Source organism: Neopsephotus bourkii, unplaced genomic scaffold (genome assembly GCF_033783945.1).
Source record: "Neopsephotus bourkii isolate Nb327-2 ecotype Australia unplaced genomic scaffold, CSIRO-AGI_Nbou_v1 NB_998, whole genome shotgun sequence".
Classification (NCBI taxonomy): Eukaryota; Metazoa; Chordata; class Aves; order Psittaciformes; family Psittacidae; genus Neopsephotus; species Neopsephotus bourkii.
The window spans coordinates 1,761,116-1,782,386 of record NW_026901490.1 but is presented as its reverse complement, the minus strand read 5'-3'; the positions used below and the strand labels follow the sequence as shown (position 1 = coordinate 1,782,386).

Sequence of the window (21,271 nt, the reverse complement as noted above, 5' to 3'; positions counted from 1 at the left end):
AGAAAGCCAACAGAGAGAGAGAAACCATGAGGTGATACAGGAATTTACACTGGGATGAAGCAGTTTCTAAAACAGCTTCCTCTTTCACTTAAGCTTACAACTTTTGAAGCAATATGGTTATTCTTGTTGGAACTAAAAAATGTCAAGTGTAACTTACATTAGAAATCAAGAGTGTCATTCATATTACTCAGACACACTTAGATAAAATTTGCTTTTGAATTGCTAATTCAAGTTTAATTTGTTGCAAATACAAATGTCTAGACACAATCTGTTGAAGAAACAAACAAAGTGAGGGTAGGGGGAAAGGAAATCCCGCTGTGAAAGCCACCTGCTTCTTATTATGATAATGGAAATGAACTGCCTGAATTATTACTTCACAGCATGGAATCTGAACATTAAATATATAGCTATCTCTGCAGTTTCAAGCCACTGAAGATCTTGGCACTTTTCTTCCATAACAAAAACAGATTCCATTTGCTCTGAGCTCTTGCTGTGAGTCCTAAGGATCTTCTGACGCTTTTTGGGTCAGAAAAGGCAATTACCTGGTGTACATTGCTGAACATTTCCCCAGACAACTGCTCCCTCAAGCTGCAGGCCATGGTGTGGAAGAGCTTGCTCTAGTATTTTCTCAGAAACAGCTGCAGTTTATGACCAGAACAGATACAGTCTGCATTTTTTCCCCATCAAAATGCCTTTCCTCAAGAACAGGGCGGGGGAGAGGAGGGATGAGGGAAAGAAAAAAACTAAAAAAGGGTAAAAAGAAAAGATACACACACCCCCCCAATTGCATTAACATTAAATTACTACTAAATTACTTTACTTTCATTCCCAGCAATATTTCTAGTTGACAAAGCAACATACTTTTGCAGTATTGGCACTTACAGGTGCCTTGGAAGGAGGAGATATATCCAGCCAATGACTTGATTCTTCCGAGCTGAGCTCCCGCAGTGTCAAGGAGCACTCTCCAATTGTTTTTTTCCTGGGAGTCTGTGTCTGGATTTTAAATACCAATCGGACAGCCTGCAGGCTTTGCAGTTTAATAGCAAATACAAAAGTTTCCATAAATTCCATATCCTAGAAGGAAAAACAGAGGGGTAACATCACCACCATATGAGTCACACTCAACTCAAACCCTAAAGACTAGGGCTTCCTGGTCCTATAGCCACTGCTCCCAGGTACCATTTTAGGTTGCTATGGAAAGTGTGTTTTTGCAGTGGTAAATCCCCACAGACTCACCACCTCATTGTCACACCCTGGCAGGGACAAAGCTCTCTATTATTTTTCACTACCATAATGTGTTGAGGCCAGCCATCTCTTCTGGAGCTTTACAATAACATACACATTGTCAGAGCAAATTCCTCTGTGGCCCTTTGCTTCTGTCTCTCCTGCTAATTTTATTTCTTTTACCTCTGACTCACATTATGGAAGTTTTATGTTGCTTTACCTTCCACCCCCTTAATATTCACTTACTGACACTAGCAGGAGTCTTGTCCCATGTATGAACTTCATCTCCTGCCCTAATGAGAGGTAGTACTACATCTACCTTCCCTGGGGTGAATGTGCACCTACAGCTATGCCCAGTCTTCCTCCAGTCCCCAACAACTGAGTTGCCAAGGCCAGCAGTTCATGGTTTAGTCCCCTATAAGCCTATCTATCTGTCCTGCTGACTTGGGAGAGGAGGGCAACAGTACAATGCAAGAGAGGAAGTGGAACAAGGCTTTTAATAGGATTTTGAGAAGGGGGGCTGGGAGAGGTGGGGAGAAATAACCAGAACTTAGACAACTACCACAGCAAATATGGCATAGGAGTGAATGTTTGGTACATTAAAACAAAAAACAACCAAAACAAAAAACCAACCAACCAAACAAAAAAACCCCACAAAAACAAACCCAAAACAACAAACAAAAAAAAAAAAACCCACCCAAGAAACAACAAAAAAAAAAACCCCAACAAAACATAAACCAAACACATTTACATTTCACTTTTATTTCTTTGGGGAAAAGATTTCTTTGTGTTTTTCCTGCCTCTACTTACAATACACCCTTCCTTGGCAGAAGATTTGAAATGCACTGGTTTGGGCAGTGTGAGAATTCCCTTGACATAGATACGAGGATGTTCCCCACAGCTAGAAGGCCAGCTTAGGTCTTTGCACTGTAACATTGAAAAAAACAGTCATTTTAGACAACGTAAGACTCTGGCCTTCAGACAACTGAGAGTCTTCTACACTGTTCTAGAAATACGCTTAGTTCCTGTAATACTGACTGTAAATCAGAGCCAATGTAATGATTGCGTCACTTCAGATCTTTTAATAATTAATTTTTTACAACCAGAGGGTAAAAAATTGTTAAGTAGATTTTAATGATTTCACTATGTGGTGATTTGACAACAGATAAATCATGAAATCCCTTATGTATTATTTATCACTTGATGTAGTTATGAGGATTTCTGACTACTCAGACTTCCACTGCCTAAAAATTATTCATAGTTCCTGGAAAATTATAAAGCAGACAGCAAAACAATATCACATTAGCTAACAAAAAAGCCACAAGAAGTTACATGTCCTCAAAGTGTTGTTATGGTTCTGCCCTGAAAGAACTGTGAACTGTTAAAATCTATTAAATGCTGCCTCCAAACCAGCTCCAATTAGCTGCCTCCAAATTTCCATAGCAGGACCAGCCTATGAGCACCTCATCTTTCTTACCTATGCTGAACAGTTCCTCACTCCACAATCAGAACATATGTATAGTAACATACAGAGTTAGATTCAACTTTTGAATCAAGTAGATTCTACTTATTGCAGCAGAACAGAGATTGCAGTGGGGGGAGAGGGCGAAATGGGTGGGAGAAGGAGAGGAAGATACTTTGAATGATGCCCAATATTACATTATACTGAACTTTCCCTATATTGATACTTAGAAATAATTTTCTCCTAAAAGTATTCCTTAATGTAACAGGGAGGCAAATTTAATGAGAATTATCACTTAGTAAAATAGATACTTGAGTAAATAACAATCAAGTTATTTATATTTGCTTACATGCGAAACTGTGATCCAGATCTGTTCTACAGAAGAAACATAACACAACTTCACATTCAGTCTTCCAAAGTCTCGTTCATCACCTGATAATGTTATAGTATCTATGGAAGAAAGCCAATTAGTGTTTCTGAAAGTAATGCAGTATTTTAGAAGTTCATTCCAAGAATAATAGATTGGCTATAAGGAGGAAATTCTTTCCTGTTAGGGTGGTGAGGCACTGGAATAGGTTGCCCAAGGGAGATTGTGAATGCTCCATCCCTGGCAGTGTTCAAGGCCAGGTTGGATAAGGCCTTGGGTGATATGGTTTAGTGTGAGGTGTCCCTACCCATGGCAGGGGGGTTGGAACTTGATGATCTTAAGGTCTTTTCCAACCCTAACTATTCTATGATTCTATGATTCTATAATAAGGGAACTTGTTAGTAGGTGGACTGCCTATCTTTGAAAACTTCTCTCAAAATAAGTGTGAAATACCTTAACACCTACATTTTAAGGACAAAATATCCATAAAGTCCTGTAGCCTGACCTTCTGCATAGCTAAAAGCCTTCGTGTTTACCTCAGTTATCAATATTGAATTTTATAACTTGTGTTGTACTTGAAAAACTTTTAGAAGGGAAAAAAAGCATATGCTTGAGACACATTTATAATCTGTAACTTCCCTTAGACTGATCACTTCCACTCTTAAGGTTGCAAATTTGTCTGCTTTTTATCTTTCTCGGATTTCAGTTCCAGTTTAATAAACATTTTACTATTGTGCTTTTCACCAAGTCGGAAGAACCTTTTAACATCCAGTGTTTCTCTCGCATAACTGATACTGGGTCATTGCCCCTCCAGTCTTCTTTTTGAGGAGACTGGGTGAAATTCTGTCTGCCAGCAGGGTCAGTTCCATGGGGACTTGATTAATTTTTGAGGGCTAATTTTGCAGTATCTCCAGTATTTTTTCATAAACAAGCATACTAGGTTGGCATGCAATATTCTTTCCTAATTCTCAGTGTAATATGGGCATTGGATTCCAGGTACTTCCCACAGAAAAACAGTGATACATAAAAAAGGACTAGAACTGTGACCAAGGTGCTGCATTTGATCCTAACAGAACATCTGCAGTTTTGTACTTCACTGAGGTAGTAATCCAGGGGTGATTTTTTCAAAAGCATTTGAGAACTCCTCAAAGGCTCATTTGCTGAAACTCCTGATCATAGGAAAATGCAAGTCCAAAACTCTACATTTCGTATTGTGAAGTAGTCTCCAAACTGACTTGCTAATCATAGTCACCTAAAAAAAACCCAACCCCAAAAAACAAACCTCAAACAAAAAATATACTCAGACCAAACACTCTCTCCCATCAACAGCAGAGACAACTTTGTTTCAAGTGCAAAGGGAATTATTTCATTACAAGGAAAACAAACTAAACATTACCCAGACTCCTGTTACTGCCTTGTGAATCTTTCCTGGAAGAGGTACTGCTGGGTACACTGGATAAGGAATCATATCTCTGGAGAAAAAAATAAAGTCACTTCATTCAGGGCAACAGATGTAAAAACCCAGAGAGATTCTACCATCAGACAAGACATGATAAAAAGCAAGCAACACCCAATTTCAAATAATTGTTTCAGTCCCTCTGATCTCTTCATCCAGCAGCATGGAATTACTACTTTAACACAATGACAGCACAGATATGGACAGCTCAGAACCATAACCTCTTGTCTGTCTTGGCGTGCCTAACAGCCTGCTCAGTTTTCTCAACAGCCTGTTGGGCCAAAACACCAGTAGTCAGAAGAGACATCAGGAAAGAGCCTCTTGAAGCTGGTCAAGACACTGAACTTTTCCCCCTAGTCTTTCCAGTGCATAGTTCAATGGCCCTCAGTGTTTACTTTGAAAACACAATGCAACAGGAACAGATACACCAAGTGAGCTGAGTTTTCAGTATAACCTAAGTTACAAGGGGAACTCACCTTCATGAAGCGATGAGGTGGGCTTCTGAGGTCAAACATTGAACGACTTACATCAAATGGTCCAGGCAAAGCACTGGATCTCAAATCACTAACTAAAAAGACAAAGCAAACAATACAAGTCATGTAAGCAATGTTGCTAGAAAAAAAAATTTAAGAAGCTTTTTAAACATTTAAGTAGACCTATGGTAGGATTGAAAACTAGCTAAACAATACCTAAGGAGGGATGTCAGCACCTTTCCCTGCTTCCCCTTTTCAAGAGAGAACAAGCCATTAAAACATCATAATCAATTCTGTCTTTGAAATAGTTTGAACTTACTTGGTCACATTGGTAGCACTGGTGGAAGGGGAAGCCTGCCTCAAAGTTATTTCCTCAAGAGACCTGGTTGTTTTTGTAGATGCTTTAGCCAAACAGAAAGCCTTGTCTCTAAATACAGTCAGCCAGAGCTGGGGCTTAGGCTCATCTCCTTTTTAAAATTTTTCCACAGTTAACATCCCAGTGCAAAAACATGCTTCCTGCTAAATTGTCCCAGTCTCCCCAGCTTTACTGATCACAGTGTCAAAGCACCATAATCTGCACTCTTCCTAGATCTCAGATGAAGCAAGTCTTAACTCTAAGATGACAGGCACTTGTTATAGCAAAAAAACAAGATCTTTATTTTATAGAAGGATAGTTTCCTCAGCAGTTGGAGGTGCTTAAACAGAGCCTATCAGTTTTCTGTTGACCTAAAAGCAACGCAGAGCTAAAGCACGGTTGTCTGTGCATAGTATGTAGCACCAGTAGAAAATGAGAGCTGAACTAGTGCCACTGTTTCAGGAATCTTTGCTGACTCCAGTAATGTACAAGAGATTTTCAAAGCCTCCCAGCTTCAAAACTGACCCATACTGAAAGCAGTATGGTTTAGCTTCTGGGACTGTCTCACGCAATGAATAGCTTTCGCTTGCAATGCTGCGTTACAGTATTTCAGAATTGTTACAATATTTCGGAAGACTTCCATTACAACTCACTGATCATAGCTTAACAGAATTACATCACTGTTACTGAAAATTTATTTCCCTTTCTATTGCTATCAAAAGAAAAAAACAATTACGCTTCTTGTAAAATATGTCAATAAAGAACAAGTCTTTCTTTTCCCAAGGAAGAAAGAGAGAACAAAAGATAAAGATAGTTTTGAGAACCCGTAGGAGGAGAAGGAAAGTAATACAATAATTTAGATAAAATTTAATGAAGGTCTGTATGGCTGGCACAAGCTCCAAATTCTCTCCCATGCATGACATAAAAGGGCTGAGTTGTTCATGAAGTCTGGTGTAGCAGTACCACTAAAATATCATATGAAGCCTAGAAATCTTGTTTGATACAATGGGAGCAAGTAGTAGAGTCCAGCTCATTAGTTAATTTGAAATTTATTACGGTGATGGAAACTTATTCCATATTCAGTACTCATGACTTTCACAGGGAAACATCCACTTGAGCCTACAGGTTACAAATCACCAAAATGCTTTAAAGACAGTAACAATCTGCTGCACCTATTAAAGCTGCTTAATATTTTCAAAGAACACGGGGAGTGGGCGCCACATGAAAAGTCAAGAATTTCACTTCATACCTTCCAAATAAACACATTCTGTTCTAAGCCCCCCCCCCCCCCCCAGAATAGTATCATAGCACTTGCTGCAACAAAACAGGCTTAGAGTTTTGCTTAATTAGCCTATAGATGCACATGAAGAGAATCATGTAGGTTCTGAAAGAGTTGTCAAAAAAACTCTGGAGGAAGAAGACCTTTTAGAACTGCACTCTAGACACACTTAAGCAACCTTTCTTAAGCTTCCTAAGACAAAACTAGTGAAGCGTTTATTTAGCTTGAAGAAAAGCATAAGAGAGATGATGAACTGAAGGAAAAATTCAAGACAGTTTATAAAACCCATTTGGCTCCCACCACAGGTGCTTACAAAACCTAGCGAAACCATATGCGTTAAAGGCGGCTGAAATGCTATGTGTGTTTTGTTCTCTTAAAAAGAAAATAAATGGAGTAGTCTTCTCACGTAGTCTCTATGGTGATTCAGAATTCTTTTTAAAACAAGCCACAGAGATATTTTCCCCAGCTGTAAAAGAAGCATGCTATTCCATTCTAACTAAAACATCTTTTAAAATGCACATTGTTGCCAGCTTCTGATTCAATAGAGGTGTGTACATTTGTTTGACTGCATGAGTTTTCTGAATGTGTTTGCAGTCACTTACAGCAAGCAGCACTGAGTCATTTACTTTAATCTAAACAGTATTCATTATAGGATACATATACTAATGAACAGCACAGAAGTAAACTTTTACCTAGATAGCTAAACACTTTCTACCTGAACTTTTACTATCTCTCAGCCCTCCGCCATTCTTAAACACTTGCAATCAGAAGTAGGGACATTCCTGCATCTTCAAAGGCAAACTACAGAAAAGCTGGCATATAGCATCACTTCCCATTTTGCACCTATTCTTATAATCTACTCCTGGATGTTTTTTTGGTGCTTGTTCTTCTCTCCGTATATATGCAATCCTCATGCATTCCTCCACTCAACATACTGCCTGACCTCCTTTTTCCATCTCCCTCACTCCTATTACTGGTAACTGGAATCTGCAGTACTGCATCCTGTTTGAGATCACAGGCAGCTACACTAACTTGCCTTGCCAATTTGTGATGCATGCAAGCCTTTTTAAGCCCTCAAAAGACAGAAAATAGCAGTGCAGCTGGAAGTCAAGCAGAACTGGCTCCACAGACTGATTCACCAACCAAGAAGCATCTATAGCATGCAGACTAATTTGAGAACTGCTATAACTGAACACGTCTTCTGTAGACTAATGGCTTTTCTCTCTTACCAGTAAACCCTGGGAAAGACAGAAAGACAGAAAAATGAGGGTGCAATCCTTCTCACCTGATCCATATAATTTCCTATTATCTGATTTTGCTTGGAAGCGCCTAATCAGATCTGGCGAAACCCGCTGCTCCAAATAGAATGGGTTATACACGTCATAGTGGGGCCACTGGTACACGCCGTGCAGTTCTGCTTTCCGGTCACCAAATGAGGCTCTGGCAGATTCTGCAGTGCACAAGTAAACATCAAATGCAAGAGTTCCAGACATAACACATGCTGCCTGGCTTCAAAAAGCAGGCAGACTGCCTTCAGGGCAAAGGACAAAATATTTCAATATTATCTACTTCAGGAAAAGGAAAAAAAGAAGTAAAAGTAAAGAAAACACACATGCACAGTATGTCAGATTTCCACAGTGTGCCTGCAAACACAGGAGTTAAATTGGCCATAAAAAGCTATGCATACCCTGTCTTGGAGTTCCACAATAAATGCCTAACTGGTTAAAATACAGAAGGCTCCAAAACCAGACGGCAAGATAGAAATCAACAGCAAAAGCAGGGCCATGTGTATAGAAAACCTCTGACTTATTTGGCTACCTACTCTCAGTACATTCCCACTCAGCTAATGGACCCCCAAGCCTTCAGGAGGGTCTCATATGGAAAGATAATGAAACTTGTGACTACAGTCTCCCTGTCATCCAGTTTCCATAGGAAGTCTGTCAGTGGTAAGATCACTGGTCCAAAATGATTTGAATTGTTGGCTGAGGCACAAGTAGACAGATATGAGACTGCTTGAAACCCAGCCCTTTACTCAGCCCATTACAGCACAGGTTCCCTATTTTTCTTTCTTTTATTTATAATCATTTTGGGAAAAATGTACATGTCTCGGTCAGCAGAACTGCTGCTCTAGTGCTTCATTTTGTCTGTCTGGAGCAAAAGTAAGCTGCATATAACAGTACAGTAGAGAACAGGGATGGGGTGACCTGGACTCTGGAAAGCTCTGGCATTTGCTTCTTTCACTTCACCTTCCTGGACTTCAACCCATCTGTTAAAAAGTTCTTTCTTCCATTATAAAGTGCCTTCAATTCTGGAAGTGTGTTGCACCATAAGAGGCAAACTATTATTGCTGTAAAATCCTTTCTACCAAGTGTTAGTAAAAGTAAGTAACCAAGAATAACTAAAACAGTGAGATGGAACATGAGAGATGATAAAGCATTAATTCAAGTATAATGGGCTTGAGTATGATGTGAATCAGGATGAACACTAGAAGTGAGGCCACAAAGAACTGCCACATAGCAGATGATGGAAAAGCCAGTGTTCCAGAGCAGGAGCGCACTTCTTCCTGCTAGCTTACTTCTGTGACAGCATGAGACATGCTGCAGTGAGCACTAAAGAGGAAAGCTGCCAGAGCTTAATTGCTTTCAGAAGGGATTCCAAGAATTAACACTGAGCATGTTCAGTTTCACTACAGGAAAATGGTCAGACATGCACAGAAAATGGAGTGGAACTGAGAGCAGAACTTGGACTTTTACAGGTATTTAACAGTGGCCTAAGAGGCAAATACTCCAAATACATTTTTTTTTTAATACACTTTGGCTAATATGAAGAAGGAATGAGAGCTCACTTCAATGTGTTTAGTAAATCTCCCTAAAAAGTAAACTTTGCATTTTTAAACAGAACTTTAATGAAGCTTAAAAAATAAGTATTTATATTTGGAAAGAGGAATGGCAGTTGCCTACTTGACATAAGAGCCACTTTTTAAATATTTGTTCAAGAATTTAAAATATTTGCTGAAGAGAAATAATCATTCACAGTCAGGTCATCTTGCTAGAAGATCTACCAGGTTTATAGCCTAAGGGCCACTGTTCACCAGGTCCTTCAGAAATGATGATAAAGCAGAATTCCCAGTCCTGACAAACTTCTCTGTACACTATCCTGAGTATAAGGTTGGACAAAGCAAGGCAGAGCCTGAGCCCAGACCCAGTTACAAAGGGGATTACCAGGACCATGTCCTGAATGTCTGTACCTTGTCCAAGGATGGTGTTTCTTTTAAGAACCAGCTACTGAACTAGCAGGCAAGTAGGCTAACAGAGGTCAGGCTCAGAGACAAGGAGGGCCTCACGTATTCTACCTTCAGCTATTAGGTTGCTTGTCCACGTCTTGTGAGGCAGACCTCACCAAAAAAAATCATTAACCAGATTACATACAGAATGCCCAATCTATACCCAAAGCTCTGCTAAACTGATTAGCCCGGTTCTGGTGTCATTGTTACCAGCAGGGATGGGTGAAGAGGCAGTTTGGCAATAGGCTTGCAGGAGGACAAAAGAAGCAACAGCAAGGACCTAGAGAAAACAGGGAAGTGTGGCAGTAAAATCACACAAACACAAAGCAGTTAGGTAGTACTGCACTGGTTATTATGCAACATGTGGTTGACTTTTTTTCAGTTACTAGGGTTTCCACCTTCAGAAAAGAAATACAACCACATGGGACTGAAAGCTTATCACAGCCTCAAAGCAAAGCAACTCTAGAGAAAACAACCATTCAGGTATGCCCCTGTGCCAGAATTTCCCCTTACCTGATTCTGAGCCTCCCCTCACAGGACCAACATCCTAGCAATAGCATATGACCTGAAACTCATGTTACTGGGCCAGGCTCCTATTCTTTTAAAATGCCACTGTGCCTAAATTGCACGTACATCATTTTGGCAGTCTGAGCATGGGACTAACTGATAGAGGTTGAAGCATAAGATTGTCGTGAAGCAAAGAATTCCAGTAGCATGTGCAACCTGATTCCACTGAGATCCATGACCCTTGGCCTTCCAAAGAGTAACAAACAGAGCAGGAAATAGTAGGGGCAAAAAATTCCACCATGTAGTAGCATATGCTGTCTATCAGCAAAAATTTGAAAAGGAAGATCTGTTAGTATGTTAAAGCATATCAGTTCATTAAACATGAAAGCCAGACCACCCTCTTTCTTTACTTGAGTCATCTGTATACTAGGGATGTGTTAGGTCTTTCCTTGCTTCCAATAAACTCTCTACTAAAGCTTCTGTTTCCTTTTGAGTATGAGCACTGCTGTGCAATCCTCTCTTTCAGTTTTATTCATGCGATATCACAGAGATTCACAGTGGGAAGACATCCTTCCCAAAATCTCTCTGAGTGTCCAGAGATAAAAGAAACAGGAGCAGGCTTCTAGAAAAGTTCTGCAAACATATGTTTTCAATAGGGATACTTGACAACTTCTAAGGAGTAGCATAAGCTAGAAAACTATTTAAGCAATGCTGTTTATATTTTACCTTGAATCCCTCCATATGAGATAGTAGGAAGGTTCTTCGGTTGTACATAGGCCAGTTTGAATGGAGGGACCACAAATGGTACCTCCTGACCATCCAGGGGCAGTTTAGAAAGCAGATAATCCTCTGAACAGCCAACTTGACGCTTCACTGACACAGAAGACAATGGAGGCTTCTCTACAATAGCTGGTTTGCTTGTGGCTGCTGCTTCAGATTCCTTCACCATGGAAACTGCTAAAAATAAAATGCAAGAAAACCAGACAGTCCACATGTGTATTAAGTTTTGAGCAATACTATGAACAGAACTCTTATTTCACAGGATCTGTGCTTGATACCTTACTGCTAGTGTTCAGTTTTACTAGTATTCAGGACTAGCACCTGGAAAAGATACTCATCCTCATGACACCTGCATTGATCCAAATTCTTTGTTGTCCAAGCTACTATATTTATAGCTACCTTGCTCTTAAGTGATTTCTCACAACAGCTACACTTGTATCATAGGAGAGTTCTTCAGACATCTAAGATGTTTGCAAATCCACTGAGAGTTTAAAAAAGAAAAAAAAAAAGCATTCACTCTTAAGAGTTTGAAAGATACGAGACAATTACAACCTTGGGTAGCAAGCTAACTTTTTTGGACAACATTCTAGGCTGCAAGGAGCAGACTTCAGACAAGTGTTATTTTTCAGTTCCAATTCCAGTTCCTAGTGCTAACAAGCATGTGTTCAATCTTCAGATGAGGTATGGAAAGAATCTTGGATATCATAAAAGAATTCAAGCTTATCAGTTGTAGCACAGTCATTTTACTAATGGGAAATCTCATAATTAATGAAGCCAGAACAGCAAAACCCTTAGTTCATGTCATTATGTCAGAACTCACGAGAAGTTTTTTCTTTTTCCATGCAGAAACACCATTTACAGCAGTATTTTATACATTCCGTTGCCATTGTTTCCAGTGTTGCGATTTAGAGATCACAATCAAAGATCCAGTGTAGCTATCAAACCTGAAAAACACAACAAACCATGGCAGATGGGAATAATTGAAATCAAAATACAGTATTATGAGTTATTTAATACATGACTGCTTATTGGACACAGTCCCAGGGTCAGTGAGAAAGTTACTTCAGTCCTAAAAGGATCAGAGCCATCAGATTTACTCAGATCTTAACCAAGACAAATTATGTTTTATGTAAAAGCACAAGAAAGAGATCATTTTAACATACAGCATGCAAGTACTTCCAGTGACCCCCTCAGATAGGTCCCTGTCTTTTGGGAACACTAAAATTCTTCTCATATTTCTGTGTATCACTGGGCTGTGGAGTTTATTCAGCTTTACAGCTGTTTTGATGTGGTCTTGTCAAGTCATTTGCAAGATGTGTTTTTTATTCCATTCCCCTTGTTCATGCTTCTCCTATCCTCTTTCACTCATGTGCTATTTGCACATACATCCGTATGCGTTTACATTTTTCACTCAACATATTCCATTCTTCACATTTAAAAACACTTGTTATGAATTATGCCAAAATTGCCTTCTTTGAGGAACTACTGCTTTCTCATAATTGTATACACATGAATCTGAAGACTTGTTTTATTATATTATTGTCTGCTATGCATACAGAAATAGAGAACGCTGACTTCCAGCACAATAAGAGGCATGTAATCTACCAAAGAATGAGAACAAATCTATAACAGCTGGTTAACATTAAAAGAAATTTATGACAATGCTAACTGGCCTCATTTAAATGTCTTTATTCATATCCTTATGTTCTCTTTTCAGAGGGACTCGAACAGCTGCATTGCCTCCTGTCCAAAACTTTAGCTGTCTAAGTCTAGTTCTTTTCCATGTACCTAAAGTACACAAGGTTCTTTGTAGAACATACCCAAGACATGATTCCAGCTCCATGGAGGTCAGAAGACACCAGGCAGCACATAAATATTAGATGAAGGATGGAGAAGACAAGAAGAGAAAGGGGGAAAGCATAGAGAGAAGATGACAATTATACACAAATGGACACATTTGCTCAGTTATCTCAATGGCAAGAAATTGCTGAAAGTTTCATTGCTCCAGCACAGGAGTCATTCCCACCTGCCGCTTGAACAGTGTCATCATTTTCTTTGTATGCATATTCAAAGACAGCTAGGGAACCACACAAATACTGTGGAAATAACACTAATATCCCCAAAACTTTTATTTCATTAAAAGCCCCTCGAAATTCTGATGGATGCCAAGTGGAGATATTAAGCTACAGACACTTCATCTAACTTAGAAAACGTGCTTTCTTGTGTTAACATTATTTATTTCCATAGGTAGGGAGCAACTGAAAGTTATCAACAGATGTATCAATTTGCAAATATTGACCAAACACAACGTATCTTTACTGACCTGCTCTTTCACACCCTACAATACCTCAGTACTGCTAGTTATGTTTTACATTACGGGTTTTGCAAAGTCACTGAGAGCACGTGGCTTCATGAGGAAGTCTTGAATTAACTTGGTATCTTTAAAATGTGAAATATACTGAAGGTTTATTATTATAACTATATAATTGTTCCAGAAATATTCTTAATCCTGAGCTATCACAAACTACTAATTAGAAGGCGATTCTTAAAATGTATTCCCATTATGCAACAAGGACCTAAGGGAATATTTGGTTTAATACAATTTCTCTGAATAATTTTTGCCGGTTTTACCACTAAGTGACATTAACTATTTCCTCTAGTTTTATACTGCTCTTTTTGCTCAATAGACCAAAATAAACAAAATTCAAGTGAATGTAATAACCTCAGAAGCAGCCTGAATACGAATAGCACACGTTATTCTGGAAAATGGGAATACTGCTGAAGAGATTACAGCTCAGTTTCTATCCAGACACCATAACCCTGAACAGAATCCATCACTCGGTATTTGCTCTGATCGCAAAATTGCCCATGTGTGTAAGTACAGTATGAGATCAGCATGAAAAAATCTTCAGAGGCCATGCCACGGACTCCAGAACCTGCTCTGCATCTATACTGGGGCTCTAAAAGAGGCAAGCGAATTTCTCACTAAATTTTTCACGTTTCTAAGGATCAAATTTTCACTGCTGCTCTTCCCTCAGAGGCATGCTCATGATACCTAAGCCTGCTAGAACTACAAGTTTACTTTAAGGTTCCCTTGCAGTGATTTTCCTTTCCAGCTGTTATCAATACACAGCTGGTGTTAATATGCTTTACTCTTGTTCACCATGTTTAAACTGGGCTGAAACAGCTGCTTCATTTGCTCTAAGCTTTGAAACAATGGTATCTAAGCCTCACTGGCAGTTTGCACAGGCAAAACAGTCTTTTATCTCAAAATGTCCAGATTGAATTTATTCACTACTGCTGGTGAAGAAACCAAAATGTCAGTAACCATCCCACTTTCCACCTACATAAAGTGGAAAAATTGATTTTTCTGCATCAGAGAAGATTCAGTTTATGGTAGGGATCTTATTTTCCCCAGAACTATTTAGCTGAAGCCATTAATGTAAGCAAATAAACAAATGTAAATAGTCTGTCACGAGTTGCCTTTCCATCAGGAGATGAGTGCCTTACCTAGAAAGACAGGGTTTTAAAAAAAAAAAAAAAAAAAAAAAAGTTTCAATATTTTAAGCTTAAAAATGTAACGGTTTAAGTGACAAAATTTGTGCTTTTGTTCCTAGACTTCTATCAGACCCCCATTACAAAAAAAAAGACTGCATTTGCGGAGGGATAGATCACCAACATGCAGTGCTCTCTCGTTCCACTTTGAGCACTTTGCTTTGTGAAATCCTAACATGGATGGTCTCAATACAGTATCTCTGTACTTCATTAAGCTACAAAGATAAATACATATGGGGGTTTTTTTGTTTAGTTCAGAAGAGCTATCTTGGCAATAAATTAGATGGGTTGGATCCAGTTCATTTTTTTTCTCATATCTTTGTTTCCCAAGTTACTTAAGGTTAGTTACACAACTTTCACTGCATGCAAATGTTTCATCTTAATCATGTGGGACAGAGAGAAATTTATCAGGTTCTGTTGCATATTTAATTAACCAAAAATGAACAAAAATCTTGCAGAAAATTAAACCAGTATTTCATGATCTTGACAGAGGCTGACATTTCTATCAAAGGTTACACTTCTCCCACATGCCAGAAACTTCTGCAGGTGTCAGCTACCCAAAAATCCTTAGTGTATCATGTAAGAGTTGTTAAAAGGTTGCACTAACGTGCATTTACCTGGAAGTTTTCCAAATAAACCTGAACTATAGTTTAGTTTGTCAGGTGCACCACCTAAACACTGACATTTGTTGGGTGCACCACCAAATCGCAAAGAAATACTGACTTTCCAGCAATACCATTCTTAACAAGAAGTTAGGACTCCTTGACCCCATCTCTAAGTTTTCAAGTCAATTTTTGTTAGGCAATATGCATACATCAAAGACATCTTCCATTTTGGAGATATTAGACTGAGAAAATGATAGGAAGAAAAGGAGAATTATCCTCGATTATCAGACAAAATAAATGAGATCAAGAAATCAAATCATTTGCAGTGGAAGAGGGAACTGAACCCAGATCTTGTCACTCTGTCTCAAACTCTATGGCTTCCTTGGTATTTTTCCACTAATTTCAGTAAGCTTTTTTTATTTCTCTCTTCCCAGTATCAAGCCAAAATAAGATAATCAAATGTAACTCAGCAATAGTTCTTCCACACCAAGGCAGAAGAAGAGCCAAGTTACTAGAACATCCTGGAAACAACAAAGTTTAAAAACCAGCCACACACATACACTGAGCCTAGACAATTACAATCACTACTATTTTAATGGGTTTAGATGGAGAACATAAATTATCTTAATGATTTCCAGATTTCTCAGATAGAAATTTTGAATGAGCTAAAATCAGATAAACAAAGTATCAAAGACTTCAGTTCCAAATGCCTCCAGGATGATTACAAGACAGAGCTGTTTGGAGAAGAAAGTGAATATTTTCAACAACTCGTTAAATAAAAAGAACATGGTAGAAAAAGGATGATCACAGTATTAAATATTAAAAGCTGAAAGGAGTCTGAAAAAAAAATTCAGGTCTTTGCTGCCTTATGATAAAAGGCTGTGTTTTGCAACAAGTTTGTAGGCTGTCGATGAATTTACAGCATCTAGACACAGCAGTGTTCCACAGAAGTTGATCAGGTAACACATTTAAAACCATGCAACAGATACAAAGGTGAAATAGCTGGTGTCAAACTGGGAAAGTTATCTAAACCAGAGGTTTCAAAGGTGATGAGATTCGTTGCCAGCAATAAATGTATGAAACACATTCTGAGACCTGCATTCCAGAAACACATCACAGCAAAATTTCTAGTAGCAGGAAGTCATCGCAAAGCAGGAGGTGTAAAAGTTGTTATTCAGCATTTGGGATAGATCCTCAAATGACATAAGTGTCTATAGCTCCAGTAGCCCCAGCAGAGCCATGATACATTGCAACATCCCAGGATCTTGCCCTGTGCAGAAAGTGAGCTCAAGCTTGCCAGTTCATACCTCAGCCAAACAGCACATTTATGCTACCTCTGTGCCTTTCTGCCTTTCATATCCAGGAGACGCAGTCAATCCCAGCCATATAAATCCTTCAAATTGCGTAACAGTACCCCTGCAGGTCTCAGAAGATTAACAGGAACATAGCACAGCAAAAGCCGCTCCTGATGCAGGTCAGACAGATTCTCTTTTGACAGTGCAAATGCTGCAAAAGGTTTAACTCCCATGGCAGCTGCTTTTTGAGTTTTGTTTCTGGGGGAAGAGTGTCTGGGAGCTGCTCACCAGTCTGAGCACAGCTCCTTGTCTGAAGAGGGGTGCCTGGGCCACTGCATCTCAAAACCAGTCAACATGAGTGAACAGCTTCAATGGTTTTGAGAAATTTGCTTCCAGGTACTTTGCTACTGTATCAACAAGGACAGCACATGCACCCAACTACACACATCGCACCATGCATAGGCATATGCTTGCCAAAGGCATAGAATCATAGAATCATAGAATGGTTTGTGTTAGAAAGGACCTTAAGATCATCTAGTTCCAACCCCTTTGCCATAGGTAGGGGCACCTTCTAGTAGACCAGGTTGCTCAAGCCTCTGTCCAACCTGGCCCTGAACACTGCCAGGGATGGCACATTCACAGCTTCCTTAGGCAGCCTATACCAGTGCCTCACCACCCTCAGGGTAGAATTTCTTCCTTATATCCAACCTAAATCTCCCCTGTTTAAATTTAAACCCATTGCCCCTTGTCATATCACTAGTCTCTGATGAAGAGTCCCTCTCTGGCATCCTTGTAGGCCTCCTTCAAATATTGGAGGCTTGCTATAAGGTCTCCATACAACCTTCTCTTCTAAAGGCTCATCAGCCCCAATTTTTTTCAGCCTGTCTTTGTATGGGAATAAGCCCCATGGTTTAAAAAAAGCCCTATTTTGTGGTGGACTGTAAGCGGGTCTGAGTTGCATCATCCATACAGGGAAAACAGGCACTTCAAGTGGGTCTGAGCATGCGAAAAGACAGGACACAAGCTTTTGCTGCTATTCATTATAAACCTAGACAGTAGTAGAAAAGAAAAGGAAACAAAAAATGTCGTATCAACAAGCCTTCCAGGTGCATGATAAAGATTCCTACCTATGCCTGTTCCAGAAGACCCTCACAACAGTGATATCTGCAGTAGCTAGTGGGGGTATGTGTGTACACGCACTTTTGTTCCCTGCTTGTAACTCAGGGAAAAACATAAAAGCTCTGAAATTTGAGTACAGAGATTATTGCAGTTCTACCTTCTAAGGAAGTTAAGGAAAACGTGAGGCTCTCCTTCCTTTTTGTGCCTGGAAAGTGAAAAGGATTTCACCCTAACAGTAGTGGATTGCATACGAGTTGCTGAAATAACACAACAGAAAAAAGACAAGTTACGAGAAGGCTTTTGAAGGACAAAACCAGAAAGGCATTCTTGTGAGAGGCAGCTTACAAACAGTTTGACAGAAACATAATGAAAAGATGCAAAGCTCTCCCAGTGCAGCAAATAAATGCAGAAAAAAATACAATTACATATTTAAAACTGAAAGAAAGAGGCTATGCATCATGAACCTAGTTCAAATGATGTGTATTTTATGATGGACCATTGCATAGCTTTCCTGGCTTGAAGAGCATAGTGGCATTGTTTAATTAGTTAAAAAATTAACGTCTAGTAACAGGAATAGATGGCAAAAAGTTGCTGGGAAGAGTGTCATGCTCCATGATGCAAACAAACCACTAACTGCCTAGGCAGAGGAAGCACCTTCCCACACTGGTAAATGATGGCACAACAGCCCATCCGGGAAAGCTTTACCAATTCCTCTCACTGATCCCAGAAACAGGAAACTGAACTGAATGGATGACTGGTCTGAACCAGCATGATTCTGTCCTGTAAACTCCTCTCATTCACTTACAGTTTGCTAAAGCAGAATCTTCCTTTTGAAGAGCAGAAAGCCCATTACTGCTCCTTTGTCCCATCTTCCTCAGATACTGACACCACTGGATTTCAACCAGTTACTTCTGCGTTACACCGAGCAACATAAGCAGGAAAACTCTTGGGGTTTATGTCAGAAAATATTCCAATGGCTAATCACCTTCACTGTTAATATTTTATCTCAATTTGCAGTTGTTTGGGATTTTTTTCCCAGTTTTTATGTCCCGTTGCTATATTGAGAGTGTTAATTACCAGTAGTATCTCTTTTCTTCATTCAGATCTTAAAAGATTAGGATCTAACCTTCTCTTATATTTCTCTTCAATAAGTGAAGTAGACCAAAGCTTCTCTGCCCAGACGAAGATGATCTAATGTATGTGTCTCCTCATGCAGGCCCTGAGCTGAACCGTGCAGAAAAAGCACTTGTGCAATCTAGCTGTGGTTTCCCTCAGCTCAGCAGCTGTTTCTTCCCAGGGCTCCAGGCTGGAGGTGGCCAAATGGCCTTCAGCACATCTGTAGATGCAGCCCTGGCACAGACCACAGAACAGAGTATATTGTGAACAACTAACTGCTTTTGCCTACTTCCCTGAAGAAAAATAAAGCTGAGCAGGTGTGTGTGCTTGAGCTATTGTGCTTCAGAAGCAACTGCCTCTGCTTTCCAGGCACCACTTGGAGAAGGGGAACAAGCCCTGGCACAAGTACACAGTCCAAAGCCATCCTTCTGACACAGCCCCTAGGAACACCCTGACTCTGGCTTAGCATTACAGCCTTGCACCTGCAGTCCTTAGATGCAGACTTAATCCAACCCTACCCCAGTATGCAGAAGATTAATAACATCATTTACAAGGGCCAAAAGAACACTTTTCATAAATCTGAGCCAATTTTCTCATGCAAGATTTATATTTGAATTAAGAAGGGAACATTATAAATCTATCCCATGATAAAGCTTAAAACTTGGGATTTTAATATGCTGAATCCCCTGTGCTCTGGGCTTGAAAAGTTGATAGTGTTTCTTCCTAATGCTGCATTAGGCAAGTAACCAATTCATCCAATTACTGAGCTGACAACACTGTTCCTGTGAGCTGTAGATAAATTCACTGACTTGGACAAGGATGTACAATATGGTATATATTGGGGCAGTAAACACAAATGAATAAATCCATTATGTTGGACTACAGATCATTTTGGACTCAGATGGAAAACAGCAAAGCAAAAGTTGAAGTCAGGACACCAGAAAAGAAAATTTAAGAGACTGAAATCTCTGTAAAAAGAACTTGGCTTTTGATGAGAGCATGGAAAGAATTCAACATAAGTCCTTTGCTCTAAGCAGATTAGGAAAAAATCATGACTATCACTGATGGTTACTTAAAACTTAAGACTTTCTTTATGTATTCTGTGTCAGGTTTTAATCCAGTTTTCTCTCCTTCAGCAGTAACACCAGGAAGACACAAAAATAGAACTGTCAGCAGTCCCTCTAAAGCCCCGATACTAAAGAGAACTGTTAACATCTGGATGTGTTTTTCAACAGGACAGCCAAAAAGAAGGTATTTTAGGCAAGAACATCTGCCTGTGCAGTGGAGTTCCCTAACATGGCTAAACATGTCTAGCTTTGAAAATATTGCTCTCAGAAATCAACTCATTGAAACACTTAAAGAGAGCACTGAATGGCATCCAGGGCTCCTCAACCTCTGCCGTGGGCATGGAGCCACACACATGGATACACATGTAATATCCAGACAGCTAACCAAAAATAACTCCTCCTGTACATATGAAGAAAAGAAGAAAACTCAGATGTTTTGCATGGAAAAATAGTTTCATTAGCATTAAAACAATTCTAAGGGAACCCTGTTGGCCTACAAGAGTCAAAATGGAATATTTCTTTTTATATATATACATATATATACACACACATGCACACACACACCTACTGCTTTGGTTTAGGTAAAGCAGTTTTTTATTAGTTATTTTACATTAATTATTTAATAGCTATTTTACAGATAATTATTGTCCTGTTTCATGATGAAAACAAAAATTTTTAAATTACGGAGTTTCCATAGGCTGAGGATTCCCTGTTCAGCAGTTCTGCTCTGCACTGTCACTATAACCAGTTACAGCACTGTGTTGAGAGAAAGGAAGTAAGCAACTGGTATAAATGAAGGCTATAAGACTATGGCTGATTAAGAAAGGCAACAGGTGACTGCAGGACATCCTCTGTATGAAATAGATTAAATAGATTAAACAAATGACTTGAGAACAGGAAATGGGAATTGATCTAAATCAAATCCAAAATACACTGGGTGTATGGCTCTGCACAGCATGTGCTCTGAGCTCAGGAAGCTGCCCGAATGTATTTTAAAAGTCCAGGAGGATTGCATCTTTATAAGGTGTAACAATGCATTATTTTTTGCTTTAAATCCACCCAGACCAGGGGCCCACAACCACTTTTAACAGCCCCAGCAGTGCTTCTCCGAGAGCTGCCTGGCTGGAGGGGTTGGCAGTTGCCCAGGCAGAGGAGTGGAAACCACCCACTGGTGAAAAGAGGTATTTTTGAAGAATTTCGCATCAACATTGGGAGAAACCAGCAGAAATCAGAGCTGTCTCAATTTGATGGGAGCATTGAACATCTGATTTATTATTGGCCAACTGCTGCTACAACTATGGGGCATGGTGGGGAGACTCCACTCCCTT

At 39.5% G+C, this 21,271-nt stretch overlaps 1 protein-coding gene across 7 annotated transcripts in view; it reads right to left on the bottom strand.

Moving 5' to 3' along the window:
• Positions 1–21,271, bottom strand: part of TC2N (tandem C2 domains, nuclear) — a 36,009-nt gene that overhangs the window by 4,878 nt on the left and 9,860 nt on the right. For 2 of the 7 annotated variants that reach the window (XM_061359905.1, XM_061359904.1), the window contains exons 2-9: positions 12,007–12,130; positions 11,133–11,363; positions 7,902–8,066; positions 4,986–5,077; positions 4,450–4,525; positions 3,036–3,136; positions 2,035–2,151; positions 862–1,074 (exon numbers count right to left, since the gene is read on the bottom strand). In XM_061359905.1, coding sequence (XP_061215889.1) covers positions 862–1,074; positions 2,035–2,151; positions 3,036–3,136; positions 4,450–4,525; positions 4,986–5,077; positions 7,902–8,066; positions 11,133–11,363; positions 12,007–12,073 — 1,062 coding nt within the window. In that variant the 5' untranslated portion in view covers positions 12,074–12,130. Of the gene's footprint in view, positions 1–861; positions 1,075–2,034; positions 2,152–3,035; positions 3,137–4,449; positions 4,526–4,985; positions 5,078–7,901; positions 8,067–11,132; positions 11,364–12,002; positions 12,131–13,006; positions 13,510–21,271 lie in introns of those variants that run through there. The other 5 variants (XM_061359906.1, XM_061359907.1, XM_061359909.1 and 2 more) reach the window with 5 other exon arrangements.